The 26,168-nt window shown below is 32.6% G+C and overlaps 1 protein-coding gene and 1 pseudogene across 4 annotated transcripts; one reads left to right on the top strand and one right to left on the bottom strand.

Moving 5' to 3' along the window:
- The window catches only part of LOC143390104 (cadherin-9-like), a 107,378-nt pseudogene extending 81,536 nt beyond the window's left edge, over nt 1–25,842 (top strand).
- Nucleotides 12,377–13,525, bottom strand: LOC143390107 (branched-chain-amino-acid aminotransferase, cytosolic-like). Of its 4 annotated transcripts, XM_076842706.1 has the most exons (3): nt 13,237–13,525; nt 12,623–13,146; nt 12,377–12,493 (listed from the first exon to the last, which is right to left on the bottom strand). In XM_076842706.1, the coding sequence occupies exons 1-3, from the start codon at nt 13,523–13,525 to the stop codon at nt 12,377–12,379; spliced, it is 930 nt and encodes a 309-aa protein (XP_076698821.1). The 4 variants fall into 4 exon arrangements, with proteins under 4 accessions (XP_076698821.1, XP_076698820.1, XP_076698822.1 ...); XM_076842705.1 differs by having other exon boundaries at nt 12,377–13,146; XM_076842707.1 differs by having other exon boundaries at nt 12,377–13,019; nt 13,251–13,525.
- Nucleotides 25,843–26,168: the final 326 nt, after the last annotated feature.

Here is a 26,168-nt window from a genome sequence, read left to right as displayed (position 1 = left end):
TTTAAATATGTGGCTAGTAAAATACCTATAATTTTATTTTTCTTTAAATTTTACTCTTAAGAAAAATAATTGGTTAGACATTTTTATGCCATCCTTTACACATAGAATATTAATGAATATATGTATTACCTAGTTTTTATTTTAGGACTTTCCAAATGTGTCAATTTGCAAAGTAATATTGCTGCACAAAATATATTCTGGTAAAAATTCTATTAGTCATTGGCATTAACATACAATTGAACATATTAAACTTTGTAACCAAGAATTATTCTAGAATATTTTTTTCTGTAGATCATAACTAGAGCTTAAAATTTGGTTAGTTTTAGGTTGAGTAGAAAAATCATTTACTGAATCTCCCTATTTAAAACGTAAATGATTGTTTTCAAATTTTATATTTTGTATACTATTAAACATTATTTTTATGAGATTCATTCTAGTTTATACAAGAAATATTTTACTCTTAAAAATATTTTTATAAGGGCTGAAGTTGTAGCTCAGTGGTAGAGCACGTGCCTCACAAATGTGAGGCACTGAATTCAATCCTAGCACCACATAAAAACAAATAAAGGCATTGAGTCCATATACAACTAAAAAATAATAAATAAATAAATATAATAAAATATTTTTATAAAATTATAAATTTATATAAGAAAATATTTACTCTGAAAATATGATTATCAATATACATAAAAGTATGCATATCAGTATACTCATATTTTTTATCAATATACATATATTTTATCATTATAAATGTTCATATTAGGGACTGGGGTTGTGACTCAGCAGTAGAGTGTTCATCTGGCAAGTGTGAAGCTCTGGGTTTGATCCTCAGCACCACATAAAAATAAATTTAAAAGGTATTGTGTCCAACTACAAATAAAAAATAAATATTAAAAAAATAAATTCCCATATTATGTAAAACAAAGCCTTTAAATAAAATGAAAAATTAACAGTTTTCTATGATTAATTTATCTGTACTAGAATGTTCATTTCTAATACAATGTGAATTTTTATGTTATTGAAATGGGACATGCTTATTGCCTTTTTGTCCTCATATGTATGTTCAAACTCAGTGTTTAAAATGCATCCAGCTTCTTTGCAATGATCAAAGAGAAACAAATGCTTATTTCTTTTTTACTTTTATATCACATATATTTGGAACTTGATAAAGGGCTTCACAAATTTGGCAATTATCCAAAAATTTACAATGTATATGATAGTACTAATAACACATTGTAATAAAATGTTCTTATAGTAAAAATAGAGATAGTTTGGCTGTTCTACTAGAATGATGGATTGGCTTTTCAGTGATTGGTGTTAACATTTTTTCCCTCTAAAGTCTCAACTTGATAGCACCTTCCTATTTTTAAAGAAAATAAGAGGTTTGCCACATTACTAACTACAAATGCTTAATGAGTGTCTGCCTTTGATGGTTTGGGCCAGTTTCTAAACATGTGGTCTAGGTTTGGTCATACCTTCATTTCTCCTTAGCATTTGATATGAACATTTTTTTTGATAGAAATCCTACATGTTCATTTTAAAAATAATTAATTGTACCTTTTAAAAATGAAAGTAATCAACTTTTTAAAATTTGTTGTCAATGACAGTGTCTCAACATATTTAGATAATGAACCATCTTATTGTTTGACCATTAAGTATTTCTGAATCATAAGGAGATCACATCTTAACAGTAGTCTCTGGATCTTTCCTAATTTGTATCCTATATCTGCATATTAAGAAGTCAATAAATGTTGCAAGAGGCATGTAAATTATTCCATGACACCAAGGTTACTTGTTCATTTACTCAGGTGAGGTGTCTCATCAACCTTTATCAATTCTTAACACTCCTTTTTGCAGAAATATTTTCATCTCATCACTAAATTCTGCACCAGGCAACAATGTGTATGTTTTATTAGTCAAATCATATTATAAAATTTATAACAGTTAACTACCACACTTTGTCTATTTTCTCCATTCAGTTATTTCTGTTTCAATGCATTTGTCTTACTATTACATTCTTTTTTCTGTTTATATTGTGGATACTTTGCTTTCTTCCCCCTCCCTGTTTCTTTGACTTACAATATGAGGTTATTTATTTGAGATATTAATTTTACATTTTTCTTAAATATACATCATAGTGATATAACTTTCTCTGTTAGCATAGCTTTAGGTGTGTTTACAACAATCTAATATTAATATGTGGTCTTCCTCTTTTTGAATTATTGTTTTTAATTAAAACATAACTTGTATTGTAGATAGATGGTCTTGCTTTATAACCCAGTTTAATATTAATTCTTTTAAATGAAATGTTTATACTGTGATTTTTCATACTGTTAAGTTTGTCATCTTGCCACTTTTTTTCTGTTTATTTCATCTTTTCCTTGTTTCCTCTTATTTTGTGCCATTTTGGATTAGTACAATATTACAGATTGCTGGTTTTCTAACAGTATGGTAAATATTTTGCTCTGTAATAATGTTTCTTCCTTTATGGAATCTTTTGTTCCTCATGCTGCTTTTAATTTTTCAGTAATTTTAATTCAATTGATTGGAATATGACTTACAATAATGGACTTCATTTCCTTTTTGCTTAAACTTTATTGAATTTCTTGGATGTGTGAATTTATATCTTTTGTGAAGCTGGGAAAATTTTTAGGCATTGACTCTTCAGTTTCTTAACCCATCTTCTTCTCCTTCAGGGAATATAAATGTTATTAGGTCTCATGAATGTGTCTGTCATTTTGTATATACCACATTCCACAGCATCTTCAAATTCATTAATTATTTCTATAATGTTTAATCAATTTTAAATCCATGCAGAATATCTATCTTTTTTAATATTTATTTTTAGTTGTAGTTGGACACAATACCTTTATTTTATTTATTTTTATGTGGTGCTGAGGATTGAACCCAGAGCCTTGCACGTTCTAGATGAGCACTCTACTGCTGAGTCAAAACCACAGCCCCCAGAATATTTTTTTAACGTACATGCATTGTCATTTATTCTGTAGATGTTCTATTAAGATCACATATATATGTATACTACACACATATATGAACATATATATACGGAACACAGATAAACATCTTTTGAATGTAATTTTGAGCTAATTCTATTGACTGTCATCTCTGTGTTGGTTGGAATTAATAGATTTTTCTTTTCACTCATGCTTTCCTGTTTTTTGCATGCATGTAATTTTATTTGATTATAGACATTGTGATTTTTACCATGGTTACTGTTGTCTAAGTTTGCATTTTAATGAAAATTCCTGAGCTTTATCTGATGTAGTTAAGTTGGTTGAAAGAACTCAGCCCTTTTGGAACTTTTTCTTGTGCTTTCTCAGCAGCCCTTAGTGTAAGCCTAGTTTTGCTCCATTGTTCACAATATCTGTTTGTTTGAAATTATATAGTTTTCCATCCTGTATGATAACCAGCAAAAACTATCCCAAGGTTCATAATATTCCACTAATATCCCTAGTTGATATTGTGTACCCTTTAATTCATAAGATAATTTACCTTCATAGTGTTGTAGCCAAGTTGGATCCTCTTCAGATTTCAGTCTTCGCCTTCTCTCCAGTGCTCCCTGCCAACTTTAGCCACTGTTGTCTACCTCTACCTCTTTGGGTTTCTACTCACAATACTATAGGAACCTAGAGGATACTCGTGAATGTCAGGAGGTCACCCCCTTTTCTTCCCTTCTCTAAGAATTGCTGATTTCTGTTGTTGTTGTTCTTCTTCTTCTTCTCCTCCTCCTCCTCCTCCCCTTCCTCCTCCTCCTCCTCCTCCTCCTCCTCCTCCTCCTCCTTCTTTTGTAATACAATGGAGTGGATTGTTCTTTGATGTTGTTGTAGTACATGGACACAATTCCTTTATTTTACTTGTTTTTATTTTTATGTGGTGCTGGGGATTGAACCCAGTATCTCACACATGCTAGGCAAGCACTGTACCATTGAGCCACAACCCCCAGCCTCTAAATGTCCAGTTCTTTAAACATCATTGTTTGCTTGCAATTTGCATTTTTTTTTTTTTTTGGTGTTTAGTGTGTATGGGAAATCCATCCCCTATTATTCTATTTTTGTCAAAAGAAAAATGAAAAAATTATTTTAAAAATTGTCCCCAAATTGTTTAAGTGTACAATTCATTTTCAAAAACACAGGAAATTTTGTAGCAAATAAAACATGAAATTCTCTGTTACTCCTGTATTACTTTACTGTCCTTCTATTAAATATTCCATCATTCAAATAATTTGTCAATCTATCTCATTTTTATATCATTGAGTCCTTTAGTCTTTGTATGTTTTAAATTCTGTGTGTTCACTTATGTTCCAAACTCAGTAATTTTTTTATAAATAATGCACTATTATGTCAATAATACATCATTGATAAAAAATTAGATTGCTTGGCGCTTATATAAATATATATATTATAGATTACATATAATACATATATATATGAGATCACACATATATAATATGTATAGATTACATATACATGTTCTCTATCAATATATGATTACACATATAGATTACATATAGAGGATACATATATTTTTTATATATTTTAGGCATATATATATATATATATATATATATATATATATATATATATATATATAATATATACAATCTTCACCTAAATATAATAATTTACTGAAGGTATAATTTCAAAAATAAAGTTCTGTGTCAAAAAGATCTATAGTCAAATTTGTATTCTTGTTTCACAGTGTTAAAAATTGGTTGTCACATTTTTAAGTTTCTAGTCATCCCAGAAATATTGGCCTTGGATAGAGAACTCACATCCTGGAGAAAAAACAATGAGAAAGAATTTTACCAGTAAATTTAAAAAGTGCCTTTCAAAGAAAAATATTAAAAGAACAAATTAATCTCAAATTATATTTCTTAAATTATATTGCCAATTCTGCTCTCCCCCAAAAAAACATTATAGACTGAATGCTATTAACATGTAAATGTATGGGGAAAAATACTTTAGAACTCCAAATATAGTATGAAGAAAAATAAGTATTAATTCAACAGTGAGTCAACAATGTAATTTGGGGCAGGGGGCTGGGGATTGAACCTAGGGCCCCCCATGAGCTAAGCAAGTGTTACATCAAAAGCCCATGTAGAAGTCTTTGCTTTGTCTAATGCAATTTAGAAAGATGACTAAATGACTGTTTCCTAAATGCAAAAACAGGCTGCAATTAGCATCATGGGGATTCATATTTTTTCAGAAAATATTGGGAACTACTTCTTCCTACACCCACCCCTGTAAATCTGTCATCAAACATATTTTCTGAAATACATCTGCTACTTGCAACATGAAATTTTTGTTACAGTTAGCAGCTGTTGTCACCTCTGCTTTACCACATTAGTTATCATGGAGTTACTTATCCCAAGTTGTAGAGTCAATTATAGCTTGACAAGGTCTGAAAGAACATCATGCTTCATTTCACACCTATTTTATGCTTAATGTATTTAAAATTCAATGATTTTTTTGAAGAAATCCTTTATACTGCTGTTAAAACTAAAATAAGGTACTTATGGCAAAAATTTTGTTATGCTTCAACAAAATATGTATGATGCCAACATAAACAAAAATATGTGCATAAGTGCATTTATATATAGTGGTGCTTTTATTTCAGAGGGTAACATAGTAATGGTGTAACAACAATAGTAAACTTAGAAAAGAATATTCTGAATTAATATAATTAACAAACATGAAAAAAAGGTTAAACATCTCCAGCAATTACAGAAACTCAAATTAAAGCTACACTGAGATTTCATCACACTTGAGTCAGAATGGAAATTCTGACAAACAACAATAAATATTGGTGAGGATGTGGGGAAAAGGGTACACTCATACATTGCTGGTTGGATTGCAAATTGGTGCAACCACTCTGGAAAGCAGTATTGGAATGGAACTAGGAATGAACAACCATTTGAGTTAGTTATCACACTCCTTGGTGTACATCCAAAGGACATAAAATCAGTATACTACAATGATATAGCCAAATTAATGTTTATAGCAGCTCTTCACAAAAGCCATGCTATGGAACCAACCTTGTTGTTCATCAACAGATGAATGGATAAATAAAATGTGGTTTCTATACACAATAGACTGTTACTTAGCCATAAAGAAGAATGACTTTATGATATTTGCCAATAAGTAGATGGATGTAGTGACTATCATACTAAGTTAAATAAGCCAATTCCCCAAAACTAACAGTTGAGTGTGTTCTCTGATACATAAATACTAACCCAAGGGAAATTAAGGGAATAGAGGTGGTGATAAGAATAAGAAAGACAGTGGAGTGAATCTGACATAACTTTCCTATGTACATCTATGAATACATAACAGTGAATGTCAACATTATGTATATCCATAAGACTGTGATCTTAATTAGAATAAGATGTATTCCATGTTTTTATATAAATAAGTCAAAATAGACTCTATAATTAAAAGGAACATATGAAAATAGAGAAAAAGAATTATAAGTAATTTCATAACAAACATTCATGTTTTTAATCATTTCATGGTTCTCAGCTATGGAAAATTCATAAGTAGAAGCTAGAATGGAAAGAGTAGATCCATATCAGGACTCTATTGACTTATTGAAAGAAGTAACTTGAATCCAAAAAAAGAAAAATAATGTAATGATAAGCTATTATAGCATATTACTGATTTGACCTCCTGTATTAACTCAGTTTCCTTTTTACTTGTAATTTTTTTAGTAAAAAATTTCAGGTATATGATATGGGTTTTATTTTTAATGGTAGAATATGAAAATGGAAAGAAAACAAAAAATGGAATCTAGAGATTGGCTTCTTTGCTTTATTTCACTTGTTATTTGACACCCAATGGTTGGATCATCTTCCTAGAACAGGCATTCATACACCAAAAAAATTATGCCGGTGTTCTTTTGTAACTTACTGTTCAACATTCAGTGTAGGGAAATCAATAATGTATTACTGCTATTATAGACCATCTGCTGGGACAGAGAGAGAGGTTTTCTTCTGTGTTAAGTGTTTATCAAGCTCTTTCTGCTGGTTTGTTGTAATCCAATGTATGTATTATTAATAGGTAAACCAGAATGTTCCTATTCTGTGTTGAAAATAGAACTTGACTGTTAAATAAGCCCATCATTTGGGCTTTTGACAAATAGTGAGGCATCATTTGCACTGACGAAATTTGCTAAATATAAACCTGTATCATTAACAAAGTAAGCTATTTCTAAATTGTTAAAGTGATTTTCCTCTCTGATTATTAACTTAAAAAGCAATGTCTTTCAAGGTTAAACCTTGGAGTAGGGGCAGACAGAAACACATCCATTTTGATCCTACTAAGCTACAAGACTGTCAAACCTTGACTTTCATACTGATAGAATTATTGTTTATTCCTTCCTCAAAGAATGTACATGATAATCTCTAGGGAAAGTAACCATGGGGATTAAAGAAAATTTTATTTTCCTTTTTGATCTTAATGGAAACAGTAGAAAAAAAGTTCAAGATCTATTCAGACAAAAATAGATAATGGCTGACTGTTGACCTTTCCAACAATGATGAGATGCACCTACAGAAGATACTGTAATTGCTTCATTCCACACAAGATGTGGTCATTTTTTTTTTTTTTGCTTTCCTTGCGTGCATTTTATGTTTACTTTTACTCCTAAATAGAATTTGGTGTATGTAAGAGAAAATAAAGCATACTTAATATTGCAGTAACTTTCTTTGTCTTTTGCCTAAATACCTTATAATAGAGATGTGATCCCAAAGGTAAAAACAGCCCACATTGGGAACTAAATTTTAGAAATGCTGAAACTTACGGATTAAAAAACCTCAAAATTTTGTTAGCACAATTAATCAATAAATTTTAAAAAGACACAATTCGAAATACCTGCCATCTTCAACTTAGGTGTACTGGTAACGATTTTAAAAATCAGATCTACTGCAGATAAGTATGTAACAGAGAACTATTTTTAGAAATCTGATGTAGTTTTGTTTCCTTTATTTCCTTTTATATGTTTATTGCTATATAATAGATTTCTTTTTTTTGGGGGGGGTGTGCAGAGAAAACCAATGAAGCTGTATTTTAATCCACTCCTGTAGCATAGCTTCCATGAATTCTCACCATTCTGACAGTGGGTTACATACACTGATTACAATGCAACTTGGGTTTTAGGTCATGTTCATTGGGTCCATCACAGACAGATGACTTAAAACTTTAAGACTTGCGTCTAGTAGATTTTAAATATCTGAGAGATCTTTTATTATGGTATGTATGTTGAAGATCGAAAAAATAAATTACCTTTTCTGGTTTCACATTTTAAAGGGGCTTTCCAGCAATGATAAAAAATTAATCTCTTTCAGTACCTTAAGTGGCCTTTCTTATTCAAAATCTCAAACTGTGAAAAAACATGGTTATGTCAAAGTTATTTTCTGAGTAGCTGGATCTATCACCTTTTAGCTAATGGTTTCAACAGCTTGAAAGATTGACTCCCAGGATCATTTTCTTTATTTCAATGTAATCTGGCTTTGACTTTAAGATGCTGACTGAAGTAGGCTGTGCTGTTAGATGTAGCTTGACAACTCAACACTGCTCCAAAGGAATGCAGACACAGTGTACCAGGTTGATGGTAACTAGCAAGCCAGAAAGTCACTACCCCACACACCCAGGGGGCAAATAACCCTAAGTACTAACCTTTCCAAGCAGTACTCCACTAAAGGAAAGGAATGAAAACAGAACATTTTCCTCAAAAAGTGAGATGAAATGCTTATTGCAATTTCTTGAGAAGAGAGATATGCTCTGGTCTTCCTCTCTTTATTATCTAGCTACTAAATTCTGCTTTTATATCTTAAATTAGTTCAAGTAATAGACTATAAACTCCAAGAGGTAATGCTATTTATTTTCTAAAACTTTCTATCAATTGCTGCTGTGTGAGATGCACATTTGTGGGTGCTCCATCAACACTTATCACCTGATCTATAATTCCCACGATCTTGTCTGTCAAGTAATGTTTATTGAAAAGTGTTACCCCTTGCTAAGGTTTTCCATATCCATGTAGGAAGAAATCCACATTGAAAGGAAGGATTTTTTGGTTGTATTTAGAATCAGGACATGAAATAAGGAGTTTCTCAAACCCCTAAGTCCTTTGCCTTGGTACAACTGATATTGCTCTAAATATTTCAACAAATACAACTCATGCAAAGTGAACAGTAAGTCTTTTGCTCGTCTGCTTGTCTTCTGTTTTCCCAATTATGAGGGTAAGGCAAACTAACAGTTTTGGAAAGGTAAAACTAACAGGTTTGAAAAGGGGAAACAGAATGCCATGATCGAGCATTAAGTAGGACAGGGAAAGAAATATGCTAATCATGGGGGATGCTTTAAACAACACCATCCCCCAAACACAGACTTAATAAAAAGTTCCTATAGTGTTTTTGACAAAGTAATACTTTCGTTGCCTCCAAAGAGCCAAGAGTGTTCAGACTTGGGGCAAGTAAGACGACCTGTTTAGGTACAATTTGGTCAAGCAATAAAACTTATTTGGTGAGAGAAACTTAAGCCAGATGCCTAATGAATGCTCCCCTCATTTTCAGGAAAGCTGACATCACATTCCACCATATAGTTTGTGTGTTGGTTTTTTTATAGCAGTCTTTTTGGGGAAGGGGAAGAATTGGAAGTGTTTATCAGTAGAAAGAACATGATTCCCTAACAAGGGTTAAATCATTTCCTTCTTATCCCTTTTCCTTTTTGCTTTTGAGAGCAAAGGCTAAAACAGGTATTATATCAATGCATTCACCTGCCAGCTATAATGGAGGGTGTGGTACATAACCCAGACCCTTCTTTTGGTGTGTCATGAATTGACTATAACAATAACAACCAAAATTTTCTAATAGCAAATCTCTTTGGAAAATGCTCAGGTCTTGTCTATGTCAGAATACTGTATTTTAAGATCTTGATTTTTACTGATGTGTTTTGGGCAAAGCTGACAAACTCGGTCTGATATTGTAAAAACTGGAAAAAGTGGGAGGAAGAGAACATGCAAAATAAGTTAATCATTATCATTTTAAGTGCCACTAGTTCTGTTTATATTCATTCACATGTGAATTGCTGAATCTCATTTGTTCAACCCAATTAAACATTAAATAATTGCAGCCAATTATGCAAATATAAGCAACAATATTAATTTGTTGATTTTTTTTAGCAGATTAGCCTCACATGTTCCTAATGCTAAACTATCTTATGCCTTAAATGATCAATTAGTGTTAAGATAACTAAGTCTTGAAGAATGGATAATTGCCTAGTTATACTGTGACACTTGGTGTATTACTCCACTGCAATTAAACAAATAGTGCACAAGAAAAAAAGAAGTGCAGATGTTCCTTTTAAATCTATTTAACAAGTGAGTGTCAAGGTCAATTTCCTGTCTTTTTTACTTAAGAAAATGGAGGTCTCTAGTTTTTAAAAATACATATCCTTAGTCTTCTCTGAGTCTGGTGGGAAGGGCTTAATGTGCTCTTATGTTTTTATGAGAGAAATCATATAAACATAGTGTTCTCTAGCTTTCACAATGGGCTAACTAAATTTAGAAAGGCAAAGAATAAAATGTACTTATGGCAAACAAGTAATTTCCCTTTTTCAAGGGAGCCAGAGTCTAGTTATTATGTGCTACTTGACAGTTAAAATTACCTGAAACTCTTTTCTGGACTGCTATATTAAGAAAGAGGTCAAGGGACTCAGCAAAGGCAAAGGCATACCCTCACTGAGCATGTGCAGGGGAGTCAAGAGTACCTTAGGCTGCAGAGAACGGACTGGCCCCAGACTGCAGATCACCAATTAAAAGCCCCTAAAAGATATTCTTACTATTCCTTTTCATCTTAGCTTTCTCTAATTTTCATTTTACCAGTCCTCTCTAAAAGAGACCCTACAGCTAAAAGTTTTGGAAAAGAATCAAAGCCCATTTGCTATGTGTTGTTAAATGTCTCGAGGAAATGTTTCCAATGCATCAAACTTTTAGAATGTTTTTCCTTTGCTCTGAAAAGAGAATGAAACATGATCAGCAAGATGAAAGTTATTAGGACTGAGGGGAAGCAAACTACAATATCTGAGAGTTGACCTACCAAGGGTAAATGTTTTCTGTCAATATTTGACTTTCACATAGATAAAGCAGGAAAGGATGTAATTTTAAATTCACAGCTCCCAAATGAGGAAAATATCATCAGTAATTGCTCTTACTGTATCCTAAGCACATGCTCCCTCAATCCCCAGTCAACAGAAAAGAGTACCTGCACAAAGAGTGAAAAAACTTGAGGATTCCTCTTCTTTCCTTCCCTCCCCTTCACCTCTGATTTCTTTTGCATTTAACACTTAACATGTGACATCTGTCATTTTTATTTGATTGCTATGATATCATGAATTCTCTAGAGTTATTGCTTCCACTCCAAGATAGCCTGCAAACATGAAGCGATGCCTGCAACTATGCCTCTAGGTATCTCTAATGACTTTGGAGTCCATGGAAAATAAAGACAACATGAGGTAAACATTACACACCATCAAAATTGTTCACAAGTTCTAATACAGGTTTCAAAATACAGAAACAGAGAAGGTACTTCTATAGAAGCTATATGTTCATTCGTTTGTTTGTTCATTCACATCAAACATTTACTGAGTACCTTCCATGTGCCAGGCATTGGGGATACAAAGATCTATAAGGCATTAGGCCCTCAGTCTGGTAGGAGCAAATGGACAGCTAGTTACAAAGCCATGTGGAAAGGCAGTGGCAGCAACGTGCCCAGGTTTTACGGATGCACAGGTGAGCTCACAGCCGACTGAGATACCTGAAGAAGGGAGGTATTTACCTTAAGGTGATCTTAAGGGCCTGAAAAATACAATGATGGAAGGAAATTCAGTTTTTCTTTAGAATCTTCATTTTAAAATAAAGCACTTTCTGAGTGTTTCTGAGGATAATGATGTGTCACCAGAAACATTACCTATGAAGTATTCAAATTAGCTTTCAGACACAAAAACATATCTCATTTGGTTGAGGAGCCATACCTCACACTAAAGAATAAACATTTTTGGATCTGAGTGAACTACTAAGGGAAGCACTCAAATTACTAAGGAAAATTCTGTTATATGGCTTACATTATTATCTTTCTGGGAAAAGGTAGGAAGGTAAGCTACTACTACCAAGCCTACAAAACACCATTTGACAATTATGATTCATGTTCTCTGGCACAAGGGAAAAAAAGTCATTCTTGTAACACACTAATAATGCAAACTACATTATGCACAACTACTAACAGGTAGGCAAAAAGATCTATCACAATTCAAATGCAGAAGTCTAGTCCAAAAGCATACAGTAGATTTTCTGCATTTTTCATTCAGGATAATACGATTGTCCAGTCGCTCTCTTCTCTTCCATACTGGATATCAGTCAATTTGTCCAAGATATGGGTTGCAAGCTTAGGACCATTCTCCATAGTTGGAATGTGTATCGTCTCACCCTTGTATAGTATATCAGAAACTGGGCAGACAACGCAGGCTGTGCCAGAGCCAAACATCTCCCTCACTCTGTTCCCCTCCAGGGCAGTTATCAAGTCGTCCATGGTGAGGTACCTCTCTGACACTTTAAATTCACCCCACTTTTGCACCAGGTCCACTGTCACTCCTGGAAGAATGATGCCATCTAGCGGAGGAGTTCCCAGTTCTTCCTCTCCATCTTCATTTATCCAGTAAAGAAAAAGATTCACAGTTCCGACTTCCATTATCTGATTATCCTCTCCATAGAGCCAGAGAACCTGCTGACAACCTTTCTCTGCTGTTTCACATTGGGCAAAAAGAGAGGAGCCATCATTCCCTCCCATCTTGCAGTGTCCAGTCCCACCTTTCCAAGCTCTGACATACTTCGGGTTGGCCCACAGGGACACTGGATTAAAGGTTCCACTTGAAAAATAAGGTCCCACTGGGCTTAAGATTACAAAGAGAAGGGCTTTGGTAGGCTTCTTGACTCCAAGAGAAGGCTCAGTTCCAATAAACGTGGGACGAATGTAGAGACTGGCAGAGGTGGAGTAGGGCACCCATTCTTGATCCAACTGCACAAGCTGCTGAATACATCCCAGAAGCTCTTCCTTGTCAAACAACGGCAAAGTGGCTCTCACAGCAGACTTACACATTCTCTCCATGTTGAGTTCTGGCCAAAACAGTGGAATTTTATTATCTACTCCTCGAAATGCCTTTAAACCTTCAAATAATTCTACTGCATAATGCAAAGTTGATAACCCAGGATGCAGGGACAGGTTTTGAAAAGGCTTGATGTGAGGTTTCTCCCATCCAAACTCAGAGGACCACTCCACTGTCAACATGTGATCCGTAAACATAGTTCCAAAAACCAGAGTATTGGGATCTGGTTTTTCCTTCAAGATGGTGGCTGGTGTGATTATTAGGTCTTTAGCCCTGAAAGTCTCCACCACCTGTTTTGATCCTCCTTCTGCAGGGTATTCAGCGGAGCATCCGTTACTGCAGTCCTTCATTGTTCTGTTGGCTGTGAGCGTAGCTCGAGTTGGGCGGAGGGCTAATCCCACGTGTCCCAGCCCCTGGCTGCGTGGTCCAGGTGGGCGACTGCACCGAGCGGTCCGGCTGCTGCGCGACTAGGGAAGCATCTGGGGCTGCGGCGGTCACACGTGGCGGGCGGGATGGCAGACTGGCCTGGCGGCAACGAAGATGCAGCCCTCCAGCCCTCTCTGCGCTGATTCTATAATAGATTTCTAATTGTCCTGTGTCTCCTTAGTGTTTCCCACTCTAGAATTACAACTACTTCCTGTTAAATGATCATAAATCAAATCAGTTTGTTTTAATCTCCCAAATTCTTATGTAGGAAAATTTCAGTGATTATTGAAAAAATGAGGAGGTTTTTCCATTTCTGTCCAGGGTAGGATTCACCTCAGTTTCCCCATTGCACAGTCCTTCCAAAGGAAAAAGAAGTGACTAAACTGTTCCATGAGTTAGGAGTAAGGTGTACAAAGAAATCTGAGACTATAAACTTTTCCAAAATTCTACCTTTGAGATAAAACACAATATATTTTTTTCAGTGCCCCAAATACTGTCTTTGAAATAATATTTCTGAGTTTAAAATATTCATATAACATAGTTTAAAATAAACTAGTAAAGAAAGAACCTTTATGAACTACATTAAATTGTTAAAATTTTTTCAAGATCTATATTTTCTTTTTGGATTTCTTAAGTTCAGCAGAGCTTTTATAACAATAGATCAACTCGTGTAGCCTCTATTAAAACAACACCCCCACAAAAAAGTAGAATTTAAATAAACATGTTTTTGTCCAACAATATTGAAATTGCCAACTTGTTCCTCCATCTTTGAAGCCATCCACAATAAATCTTTCCTTATCACCCCTTAAATCTCTCCTCTTTGCTTGTCTCCTCTTCGTAGACCACTTTTTTATCTTCCCTCCAGTTTCCCTTTTAATAACTCTTACGATTAGTTTTTACCCATCTGCATAATTGAGAAAAATATTCTGTAACAATGTTTTCAGCCTTAATCACACTTGCAAAGTTATTTTTGCCATGTAAAGTAATATATTCATGGGGATTAGGGTATGAAACTTTTTGGAAAAGGAGACATTATTTTGGCAACTGTAAAATAAAGCTTGGGATAACATGTGCCATATCTATCCTTAATGGGAAAATCAAAGAACTCTGTGGTATTTGAGATTAGATTTTTATGTGTAATAAGTTGAGGCATAGATTAGAGGAAGACCTTTTATTCAGCTGAGATGTTACTTGAATAGAAAACCATTCAAGAACAATGCATTTATGATAGCCTTCTCTATATTAATATGTACTCTTTGAATACATATTCATATTTTTTAAATTTTAGAGTATATTTCATTTACTCAATGATATTGACTCTATCTGATTCAACAATACTATTATGTTTATATTAAATACTAAGGTAAAATAAATGATTTAAGTGACAATAACTCACTTAACAGTTGCACAAAAATTCATAACCATAAATAATACCTTTAGTGTGCATATTAATACAATAGTAATACTGGAAACAATTATTCAAAATTGTTTATGAGATAAAGATTCCAGCCACATCAATGTTTATACTAGCAAAAGTCACAATGGCTAAACAGTGAAACCAAACTAGGTGCCCATCAGTTGATGAATGATAAAGAAAATGTAGTATATATATAACAATGGAATACTATTCAGCATTAAAAGAGAGTAAAATCATGACATTTGCAGGTAAATGGAGTTGGAGAATATAATGCTAAGTGAAGTTAGCCAATCTCAAAAATCCAAATGCCAAATGTTTTCTCTGATATAAGGATGTTGATTCATAGAGAGGTTGGCGGAGCATGGGAGTATTAGATGAACTCTAGATAGAGTAAAGAGGAGAAAGGGGAAGAGAGGAGGCATGGGGACAGGAAAGACAGTGGAATGAGATGGAGATCATTACCCTAAGTACATATATGAAGACACGAATGGTGTGACTCTACTTTGTACACAACTGGAGATATGAAAAAATATGCTCAATATGTGTAATTTGAATTGTAATGCATTCTGCTGTCATATATAACAAATTAGAATAAAAAGATTCCAGAAAGTTATCAGCACTTCATATTTCATGCCTTTGTCAGATCATTGAGGAAAGTCCCTATAACTTTAAGAAATATTTGAAGAACTAATAATCTTAAAATAACGCCAGAATTTATGACTCTCTTTTCTGCCAGATACTCTGTTGATCGGAATAGTGATATGGACCGAATTTTTAGTATCCACTCAGAAAATGGCTCTATTTTCACTCTGAAGCCTCTTGACCTGGAATCATCCCCTTGGCACAACATCACTATTACAGCCACAGAAATAAGTAAGTTGTCAACACATCTATCTAAATGCATTATCTTTTACAAAAATGATCAAGTAATGGCTTAAGTTGACTCTTTCTCTCCTGTAGAATGGCTATATTGTGAGAAATATTTTAGAGAAATTATTTCAAAAGTTTGGGGTTTAAGGATTATTGAATCACACATTTATTTAAAATTTTATTTTTTATAATTTAGAGTAGGATAGAAACATAATCGAATCTCATAAAAAATTATTAACCAATCTATAAAAATAGAGTAGTACATTCTTAGTGATATTTTCATCTTATTATTGTGCTTTCCCTGTGGACCATGTTGATATATTCATCAGCATCAGCTAAGAAAGTGAATACCCCAGAACTGATCTGTTGCTAAGCTACAAATGGGCAAGTGGTTTTAGTTCTTCTCTGTAAATGAGCCTGAAATCTTACACATGTTCTTGTTGCAGATAATCCAATACAAAGTAGCCATATTCCAGTCTTCATCAGAATTCTGGATATTAATGATCATGCTCTGGAATTTGCCATGTATTATGAAACATTTGTTTGTGAAAATGCAAAACCTGGGCAGGTAAGTGAAATTATTATAAATTTAAAATAATTTTTTGTTCTTTATGAAGGCAGATGACATTAATTTATTTGTAAGATTTTTTTCATGCCACTCTGTTCCTAGTTCCTTATTTACTTCTGTTTGATCTAACCAAAATTATTTTTTAAACTCCTTTTTATTGTCAATCTAATAGAATATAATAGTGAAAATTTATAACCAGGCATATAATAAATATCATATATATATATATATATATATATATATATATATATATATATATATACAAAGTTCATATTTGGATTCATATTTAGGCTGAGTTATATACATTAAAGTATGGAGGTACATTATTAGATAAATGTGAAGTATAAAATAAAAATTTTCTCTTTTAACTAGAATAATGATAATTATTTTTTTTTACATTTTTCTAATTTAAATAGCTCAATCAGGAGTTTTTGTTTTGATCTAAATGATATTTGTGATTTATAATTTTCATATTATTGAAATAAAAAAAATTGTTAATGACTTGTAAATTCCAATTACAAAGCAATGTTTCAAATATATCTAAAGTAATTTAAAGAAATTCAAAATATGCCCAATTTTTATTCAAACAGAATTTTTTAATACCACCAACTCTATATCTACCTATCTATCTACATGTATATTTAAAGAGTTATTCAGTTACTTCTTTTTTTTAAGAGAGAGTGAGGAGAGAGAAAGAGAGAGAGATAATTTTAATATTTATTTTTTAGTTTTTGGCAGACACAACATCTTTGTTTGTATGTGGTGCTGGGGATCGAACCCAGGCCGCACGGATGCAAGGCGAGCGCGCCACCGCTTGAGCCACATCCCCAGCCCTCAGTTACTTCTTTAAGGCAAAAATAGGTAGATGGTAAGAATCATCGACAATTTCACCATGTCCATTTAAGAAAATAAAATAGAAAACACTCATTCTTTTATTTCAATTGAGATTTTTAAATGCTTATGCCCCCCGATTTATTCACACGTTGAGGTTGTGAATTTGGAGAAAGGGTCTCCAAGGTAATAATTAAGGTTAATTGGGGTCATGAGAAATGTTGATCTGATATAACAAGTGCTCTAATGAGGAGCCATACCAGGGATCTCATGTTTTCTCTTTCTCTCTGAGCTCACGAACCCAGGAAATGCCATGTGAATACTCAGAGAAAAGACAGCAAAACATAAGGCAGGAGGACAGTTCTCACCAGAAGCCAACCATGTTGGCAAGCTGATCTCCAACTTCCAGCTTTAAGAACTTTGAGAAAACACATTTCTTTTGTATAAGCCACAGTCTGTAGCATTTTGTTACAGCATCCTGGCTAGGATGAAACTACTTTCCACCTTTCACATACACTCAAAAATTACAATGGAAGCCAGGCATGGTAGCCTCTGCCTATAATCAAAGCTAATCATAGCTATTATCCTAGCTAATCCTCCTTAGGATTCTGAATTTGAGGCTAGTCTTGGTAGCATAATAAGCTGTCTGAAAAATAAATAAATAAGGTGAAGTGTTTTTTTTTTTTTCTTTTTTGATTCACATAGATTTATTACATGCTTATTTCAGTTCAAAAACATTTTTCTTTTTCCACTTTGGTACATGATAATGGCCACATTCTCAGTTCAATATTGATTACTGTTATTTGATGTTTATTTTTTATAGCATGGCCACACATTAATAAACTTACTAAACTACTTTTCTACTAATGGACATTTATTTAATAAGATCTTATTCTTTCAGAGAGCATCATAATGAGTACTAGAGTACATTATGTATTTTTATTTACTGGCATAATTTTCCTTTGTTATAAGCTTTGAAGTATGAATGATTAATCTATAAATATTAATAGATGCTGCCAAATATTTTCAAATATTATTTAAGGGATTCTTCTGACAGTTATGATTGCCTGTTTACTTGGATTACTCTAGATTTTAAATGTCTGTGAACTTCTAAATATCTCATGAGAGTTTAGTAGAAATTTCTTCAAACTCATTTAAGCTGAATGTTTTCATAAATGTATTCTTTTTTTTAATCTTCACACTTGTATCAGGTTCCTGGAGTTGCCATGAAAAATTACCACATACTAGATGATTAGAAACTACAGAATAATTTTTCTCATAATTCTAGAGATTAAATGTCCAATATTGATCTGTCACCAGGCTATGCTCTCTCTGAAGGTTTTAGGTAGGATCCTTCCTTAACTTCCAAGCTTCTTGTGGTTCCCATGATGTTGTGACATTCCTTGGAGTGTGGACTTCCAATCTCAACCTCTACCATTACATTACATTCTTTAAAAAAATTTTTTTAATTGTAGTTGGACACAATATCTTTATTTATTTTTATGTGGTGTTGAGGATTGAACCCAATGCCTCACACGTGCAAGGTGGGCTTTCTATCAATGAGCTACAGCCCCAGCCCTACATTGCATTATTGATGTAAATCTTTGTGTATTCAAAATTGTCTGTTTTTATGAGGACTCCTGTCATTGAATTAGAGCTCTCACTCATCCAGTAAGATTTAATTTTCACTTGATAATATCTGCAAAAAAGTTTGTTCCAATTGTGATCATATTTATAGGTAATATGATTTAGGACTGGAATTAATCTTTTGGGAGCCACAAATGAATCTACCTGAATCAGTAGGTGTTCTTTACTTATTTATGTATTAGTGTGCTATCTTTTATTGATTCATACGAGTTACTAATACAATGCATACTAAAATTAGATACAAAGTATGATTGATAATAATTATGATTATTTAATATATATTCTTACTGTTTCATTAAATCAACAAAGATAAAAATAAAACATAGTTCCTAAAACATAAAGCCCATCAAATCATTTGAAGAACATAAGTCATGCAATTAAAGGACCAAGATTTTTTAATGATTAAGAATAGTTCTACAAATAAGATTTATTATTATTATTCAGGATCAGGAGGTTGAGCAATAATACTGAATGTTTTCTGATTTTTTAAAATATTGTGCTTCAATTTTCTAAGGGAAAAAGATGATTAATTTTGTATTAACAATTGTGCACTTTCAGAAGCTTCATACAAAGAAACACAAGGTCACATGTTAATCTATCAATAAAATGAATGAACTCATATGTAATATGAAGTTAAGTAGAAGAGTATTGGCTAGGAGTTGTAGATGGTATGGCTATAATAGGTACACAAACAAAAATGTTTAAAATCATTGTGAAATTCAATAATAGTTCACCACAGAATATTGGACTAGACACCTGGAAATGGCACAACTGTTTATTTTTCTAGAAGAGAAAACTGAAAGTAAGCATAATTACATGACTCTAATTTCATATCACACAGATGGCAGAACCAGAACGAGGAAAACAGAACATTGAAATGTAGCTTGGTGCCTTTTGGTTATGAAGTTCTCAATTGGATTTTTCCTCCCAAACTAATGCTTGCTGCTCCATCTTCCTTTATGGCACACTTCAGAATTATTATGGCTCAGCAAAGAGGGTCCTAGTTTTGCAACTTCCACAATGATTTCACAATACTTGAGAAGCATTTCTTCTTATGTATTTATCTTTGCAAACAACATTAAAAGAAAGACAAACAATCTGAATTAAATATGCAATATGTTTCAATAATGCACATAGCTGTAAAATCTTTTTCTTTATACTATGCGATGAAGAGTTCACTTGTCTGGAAACATATTAATAGTATTCTTGATTTGGAATTGTGGTAAAAAGTTATATTTTTAAAAGGAATCTTGTATGATTTCTTTTTTTGAGAAAACATTTTCTAGTGAACGAAAGGGGTTAGGAACCAAATACTACTAAAATAGGCTGGTGCTTTACAAGATGACAAAAGAGGATACTTATTGAACTGATCACATCTTTGTTTGTTTGATTTTTTTTTAAGTTCATTGATTCAGTGGCAAGGAAACAGATGATGAAGCATTGAGAAGCACTGACAAGTAATAATGATAGACATTTTTATTTATTAATTAAATATTATCTTGGACAAAACCTTTACAAAACACCTTGGAATGGTTTACTAAAAAGGACTTTTTTGTTTCTTAAGTTTAGTGACAAACTCAAAATTCAAAGCATGAATGCAAGGATTTAAAATATTTCTTTAATTAAAAAAGATGGCTACTTTTAGTTTTGTTTTGTTCAACATATGCATTTGTTTTGCTTTCAGCTGATTCAGCCTGTCAGTGTTATGGACAAAGATGACCCTCCCCAAGGTCACAAATTCTTCTTTGAGCCAGTACCAGAATTTCCTCTCAATCCAAACTTCACTATTGTAGACAATAAAGGTAATAGAAAAAAATTTAAAAACAAAAACTTTGAAATCTTAAGATGGAAAACAACAAAAGTGTGAAATATTTTCAATTTCTCCCCCAGTTAATACAGCAGGAATTATGACTCGCAAAGATGGGTATAGCCCCAACAAAATGAGCACCTACGTACTGCCAATTTTAATTTTTGACAATGATTATCCTATTCAAAGCAGCACTGGCACACTCACTATTTGCGTGTGTGCCTGTGACAATCAAGGGAACATGCAATCTTGCAATGCAGAGGCCTTGGTCCTCTCAGCGGACCTGAGCACAGGAGCTCTTATCGCCATCCTGCTGTGTGTCCTCATACTTCTCAGTAAGCTATGCCCTTCTCAATGCTCAGTGAACCCATAATTCTCTCCTCCATTGTCCAGGAATTGTGCACAAAGTAACACTCTCCTCCAGAGCTAATGGTGAAGTATCTTAACATTTATCAAAATTCGCTTTTCCATGAAAAAAAAAAGTAATTCTAGCTTTTATCTGTGTGGTTAGTTTAAGTTTTCTAGAGGTCAATAACAGAGAAAGTGCTTGGGAGGGAAATGGGATAAATTATGTTATTTGCAGGTATCTATGTTACAATGTACCCCACTATCATGTATAGTTACAATGTACTCAAAAAAAAAAACAGTAAAAAACACAAATATAAAACAAAGGCTACATACATATTTTTACAAAATTTTATAGCATTAACTGTTATTTCTCTGATTATGGATACTTTGCAAAGGGCATTTGATTTAATAAGCTGATCTAATCGTTGTATCAACTTCATCAGGTAAAATGTTTATACTTCTACCGAATGGTTATGTAACATGCCAAAATCACTCTTCAGAAAGTGTTTTTATACTGGCATTAAAATAGTTGAGTCTATTTTAGAATACTCTTTTCTGTTATTTTCAAAACTGAAGATTGTTTTATCTTTACAAATAATATTACTAACAAATATTTTTACTTATATTTATATATGCCAACAAATACATACATATTATCTATATAGATATACATATACATACGTACATACCCACACAATTGGCAAATTTATAAAAGTTGTCAAAATAGGACATTTTCCTCATAATACTTTCTATATAGAGATGCAATGCACCAAATTAAAAAGTTAAATTTCAGTTTTTAAATATCACTGTGACCCTGTGGTATACTTACCATGCAATATTTTCTAAATAAATTTGTGCCTCCAGTAGCAAATGTTTTATTTGAGCATACACTAACAGTACAATGATTTAATTCAATTAAACAGTTGTTTCACTGCAAAACACTCCAAAAAATTATTTTCATCAAATATTCATCCAAAATTTTTATGCGTAGGGCAAGAGAGTAAGCCAAATTTATATTCTAATGCTCATATATGCTGGCTTCATTTTATTGCAAATCCTTTCAAGCTATCTGGATGAAATTCCTTTGGCCAGATATCCTTGCAGGACTTCACTGGGGGATTGATGAAAGTGAGGAGAAAACATTTGTCTCAGTTAAGATGATCCAACTATCTAGAAAAAAAAAAGTCTCCGAGATGAGAACACAGGCACTGCCACCATAACCATGAGCAGTTCCCATCCTCACCTGCTTCTAGAAAGTTCAGGTCCTCTATAATATATTTTTGAAGCCCTGTGGAGATTTAAATTTGGTTTACCCTTTAGTTCTTACTGATTTTATAGCTTAGACAGTTTTCCTAATTTAAAATGAGGTAAATATATATATATATATATTGCAATTTATAAATTTTCTATATTAATGTAGTACACACACAAAGCTATTTATGCACATATGATAGAACAAAACATCCACCAAATATTCTGATATTCAAAAAAAATCATTTAAAACATTTTTTTAAAAAATTTTGCTATGCAGAAATCCTAGAAAGTTTTTATTATTATTCTGAAAAAATAAGAATCTGTCACCATTCTTCCTGGAGCAATATAGAAGACACATATTTATTTTTCACCTTCCCAATGTATTACTTAAATATGGAATGATTTTGTATCATTTAGTTAAAATTGCTTGTAATGCAGGTTTCATTATCAAAATTACTAAAACATTCTTGCTGTTATTTCAAGTCTTTATAGTAATGACCAGACATAGTTACTGCATTTCTATAGTTAAAAGTTAGCACTTTGAAAGACAGAATGGGAAATATTTCACATCTGTGCTGATAATTTTGAAGAAATGCAGTCCTTAGTTTCTCTCTATGCTGGTGGGGGCATGATTAAAACTTTAGGGCAGAGCTTTATAAAAGTTTTCATTCCCAGTACCACTTTGACAGTCTGATGAATCTTTTTAATTTTTTCAGAACAATTTAAATAGTTGAGAGCTCTGGGATGTAGCTCAGTAGTAGAGTGCTTGCGTGGCATGCTTGAGGCCCTGGGTTCAATTCATAGTACTGCAAATAAGTGAGTCTATAAATATATAACTTTATAAGAAGGAATCAGAAGAAAATAAGATGTCTAACTAATTTCAAGAAAAAAGCAAAAATCAGAATTTGTTTGCTTATTGAATTATTCCTTTGTAGAGAAAGTTTAAATATAGTTTGAGGATAGCTGTCATACTTGAAATGCAAGATAAAGTATCTGTGATTTCTATTGGTTTAATAGTCACAAAAGCTGCTACTATAATTTTGAATATTATTTACTATGGCAAGAAAGGAAAAAATGCTAAATTATAGTTTCAGGTTACTAAAAGTGTTCAAACATTTTTCATCTTTCTTTATCCTAGCTTATCTGAATTCCAATTCCATATCCTTAATTATTAATTTTAATATAGGAAATGAAGAAAATAATTTTTTTTCTGCCAAAAGAGAAAAAGAAAACTGTAAAATGTCTCTCAAATCTACTTACAAATTTCAGTAAACATTTATAGGTAAACTTTAAGATAAATTTACTATATGATTATTATGCTATTTACCAAAATTAAAGAAATTTAAAATTATCCTTAAATATTAAAATTAGAAAGAACTGTTTTTTTCCTAGTTATGGCTCAATTTTATGGATGTTAGATTTATGTGGGACTCAATTAATCTTATGTTATCCTTTAATAGGAGCAAATACAGATATATCTCATTTTTTCAAAATAATGATTTTTTAAAAAATGTCTCCAAGATGATCCTGAACTCAACACCTGAAGCTCTTTCTGATGAGGTTAACTTAAGATGCTTCTAATTATTTTTATAAAAGTCTATTAATTAGGAAGAGCAAAGAAAAGCATGCTGGCCAATATAAAAATGACATTGGACAGGTCTTTATATTAACTAGGAATGGTAATTTTTAAGAAAATATTTTCTTATACAATGAAACAAATAATTTTGTCAATATATTTAACTGCTCTCAACTAAAGTAAATGTAGCTGTTATTTATCTGAAGTAATATTTAAATGTTTTGGAGAAGTTTTCATTCATTAGTTCTTGTGTAACTTATACATAAAATTACAAAGTTGGTCTCTTTACAATAGAAGATATAGGGCTGGGGATGTGGCTCAAGCGGTAGCGCGCTCATCTGGCATGTGTGCGGCCCAGGTTCGATCCTCAGCACCACATACAGACAAAGATGTTGTGTCTGCCAAATACTAAAGAATAAATATTAAAATTTTCTCTCTCTCTCTCTCTCTCTCTCTCTCTCTCTCTCTCTCTCTCTCTCTCTCCTCTCTCTCACTCTTTCTTTAAAAAAAAAACAATGAAGATATATATTTTGGAAATCACAAGGAGTTTTTTGTTTTCTTAAAATGAATTTTATTGACTATAGCATATATTTGTTGAGAAAGAGTCATTGTCAAACAAATAAATAACAATTTAAGTACAAGTTCTCTTGCTATACATAATACAGTATACTATATGGTGAAGTCCACAGTTAACTTTAAAGCAAAAGTATGTAAATAATAACAACATACAAGTAGAGAGAATACTATTAACAATTTAGTCTCAAAGTTTGAATGCAACTCTTTAAATCATGGAAGTCCTTGCTCAAGAAAATATTTAAGCTGTCATGATAATATTTAAGATAGGTACCAGTTAAAGATATGCTTGAGCTTAACTATTGTAATGTAGCATTTGGAATTTATTTCAAATTTTGAGCAGACATTCAAAACCAGATCAATTAAAGATTTAGTAAAATGGCCAAATTTGGAATAGGATTAAATCAGTAGTTAATACATACTGATGTTCTTATGTGTGCTTATAAACACACACACATAATATAAGACTATAATGCAAATATGAGCATATATTCATCTATAGATGAGTAAATGATTTGTATATATTGCCTTGGGTCATTAAGAAAATATTCAATAGTTGCAAAAATTCTCTTGAGATAAAAGGACCTGGTGCTTCAACATGTCTGTATTTGGAATCATATGTGCATTCTCAAGGAGTGATGTGTCAAATTAAACAATATTTTTCAATATCAGAGGCCCACAGAACTTAAAAATAAATTGACCTTGTCTTATCTGCTTTTTATCAATTTACTGCATCCATTCATTGGCCCAAGGCACTCTGTGCTTGTACAGAATACTCCTCCTGCCAATCAGTCTCACAAACTTCCACATGCTGAAGTATGCATGCTGTTTTACCTCGCATCATAAAACCTCACTATTTTCTCATGTTTTAAAATAGTTTTAGTCATGCTGTTTGCTGCATTGACGAGACAAAGAAAAAAGGAACCTCTCATAATTTCAAAGGGTGATGTCCGCGACAATATTGTGACATACAATGATGAAGGCGGTGGGAAAGAAGATATTGGCACGTTAAGGAATCCAGAAGCAAGAGAAGACAATAAACTTAGAAGAGATGTAATGCCTGAAACTATTTTTCAGATAAGGAGGACTGTACCCCTGTGGGAAAATATTGATGTACAAGATTTTATCCATCGAAGATTGAAAGAAAACGACTCAGACCCAAGTGCACCTCCTTATGATTCACTAGCAACGTATGCCTATGAAGGGAATGATTCCATAGCGGATTCACTCAGTTCCTTAGAATCCCTCACAGCTGATTGTAACCAGGATTATGATTACCTCAGCGACTGGGGTCCTCGTTTTAAAAAACTGGCTGATATGTATGGGGGTGATGAAAGTGACCGAGACTAAGCATATTACTTAATATTAGTGGAACTGTCTTCGTTACTAGAATGAGTGGCCTGCATTCTCCTCCTTGGAGGAATTTTTTCAAAAATTGAAATTACAAACAATACGTAGGTGTTGTCTTAGTAAGGGTTTGCTTAACCAGTAAGTTTCCGTGAATGAATATGAATGATATATATTATAAAGCAATAATAATAACCAGTTCACCCTCTTTGCCTAATAACCTTGGAAGGAAATTATATCACATTAATAATCAATAAAAATATTTAAAAGGCTTTTTGTGCCTTTTCTCAGGTATGAAAACTTTATAAATGCTTTCTTAACTGACTTTC

Source organism: Callospermophilus lateralis, unplaced genomic scaffold (genome assembly GCF_048772815.1).
Source record: "Callospermophilus lateralis isolate mCalLat2 unplaced genomic scaffold, mCalLat2.hap1 Scaffold_147, whole genome shotgun sequence".
Taxonomy (NCBI): domain Eukaryota; kingdom Metazoa; phylum Chordata; class Mammalia; order Rodentia; family Sciuridae; genus Callospermophilus; species Callospermophilus lateralis.
The sequence above is the reverse complement of the archived record's forward strand: the minus strand, read 5'-3'. Positions and strand labels throughout refer to the sequence as shown.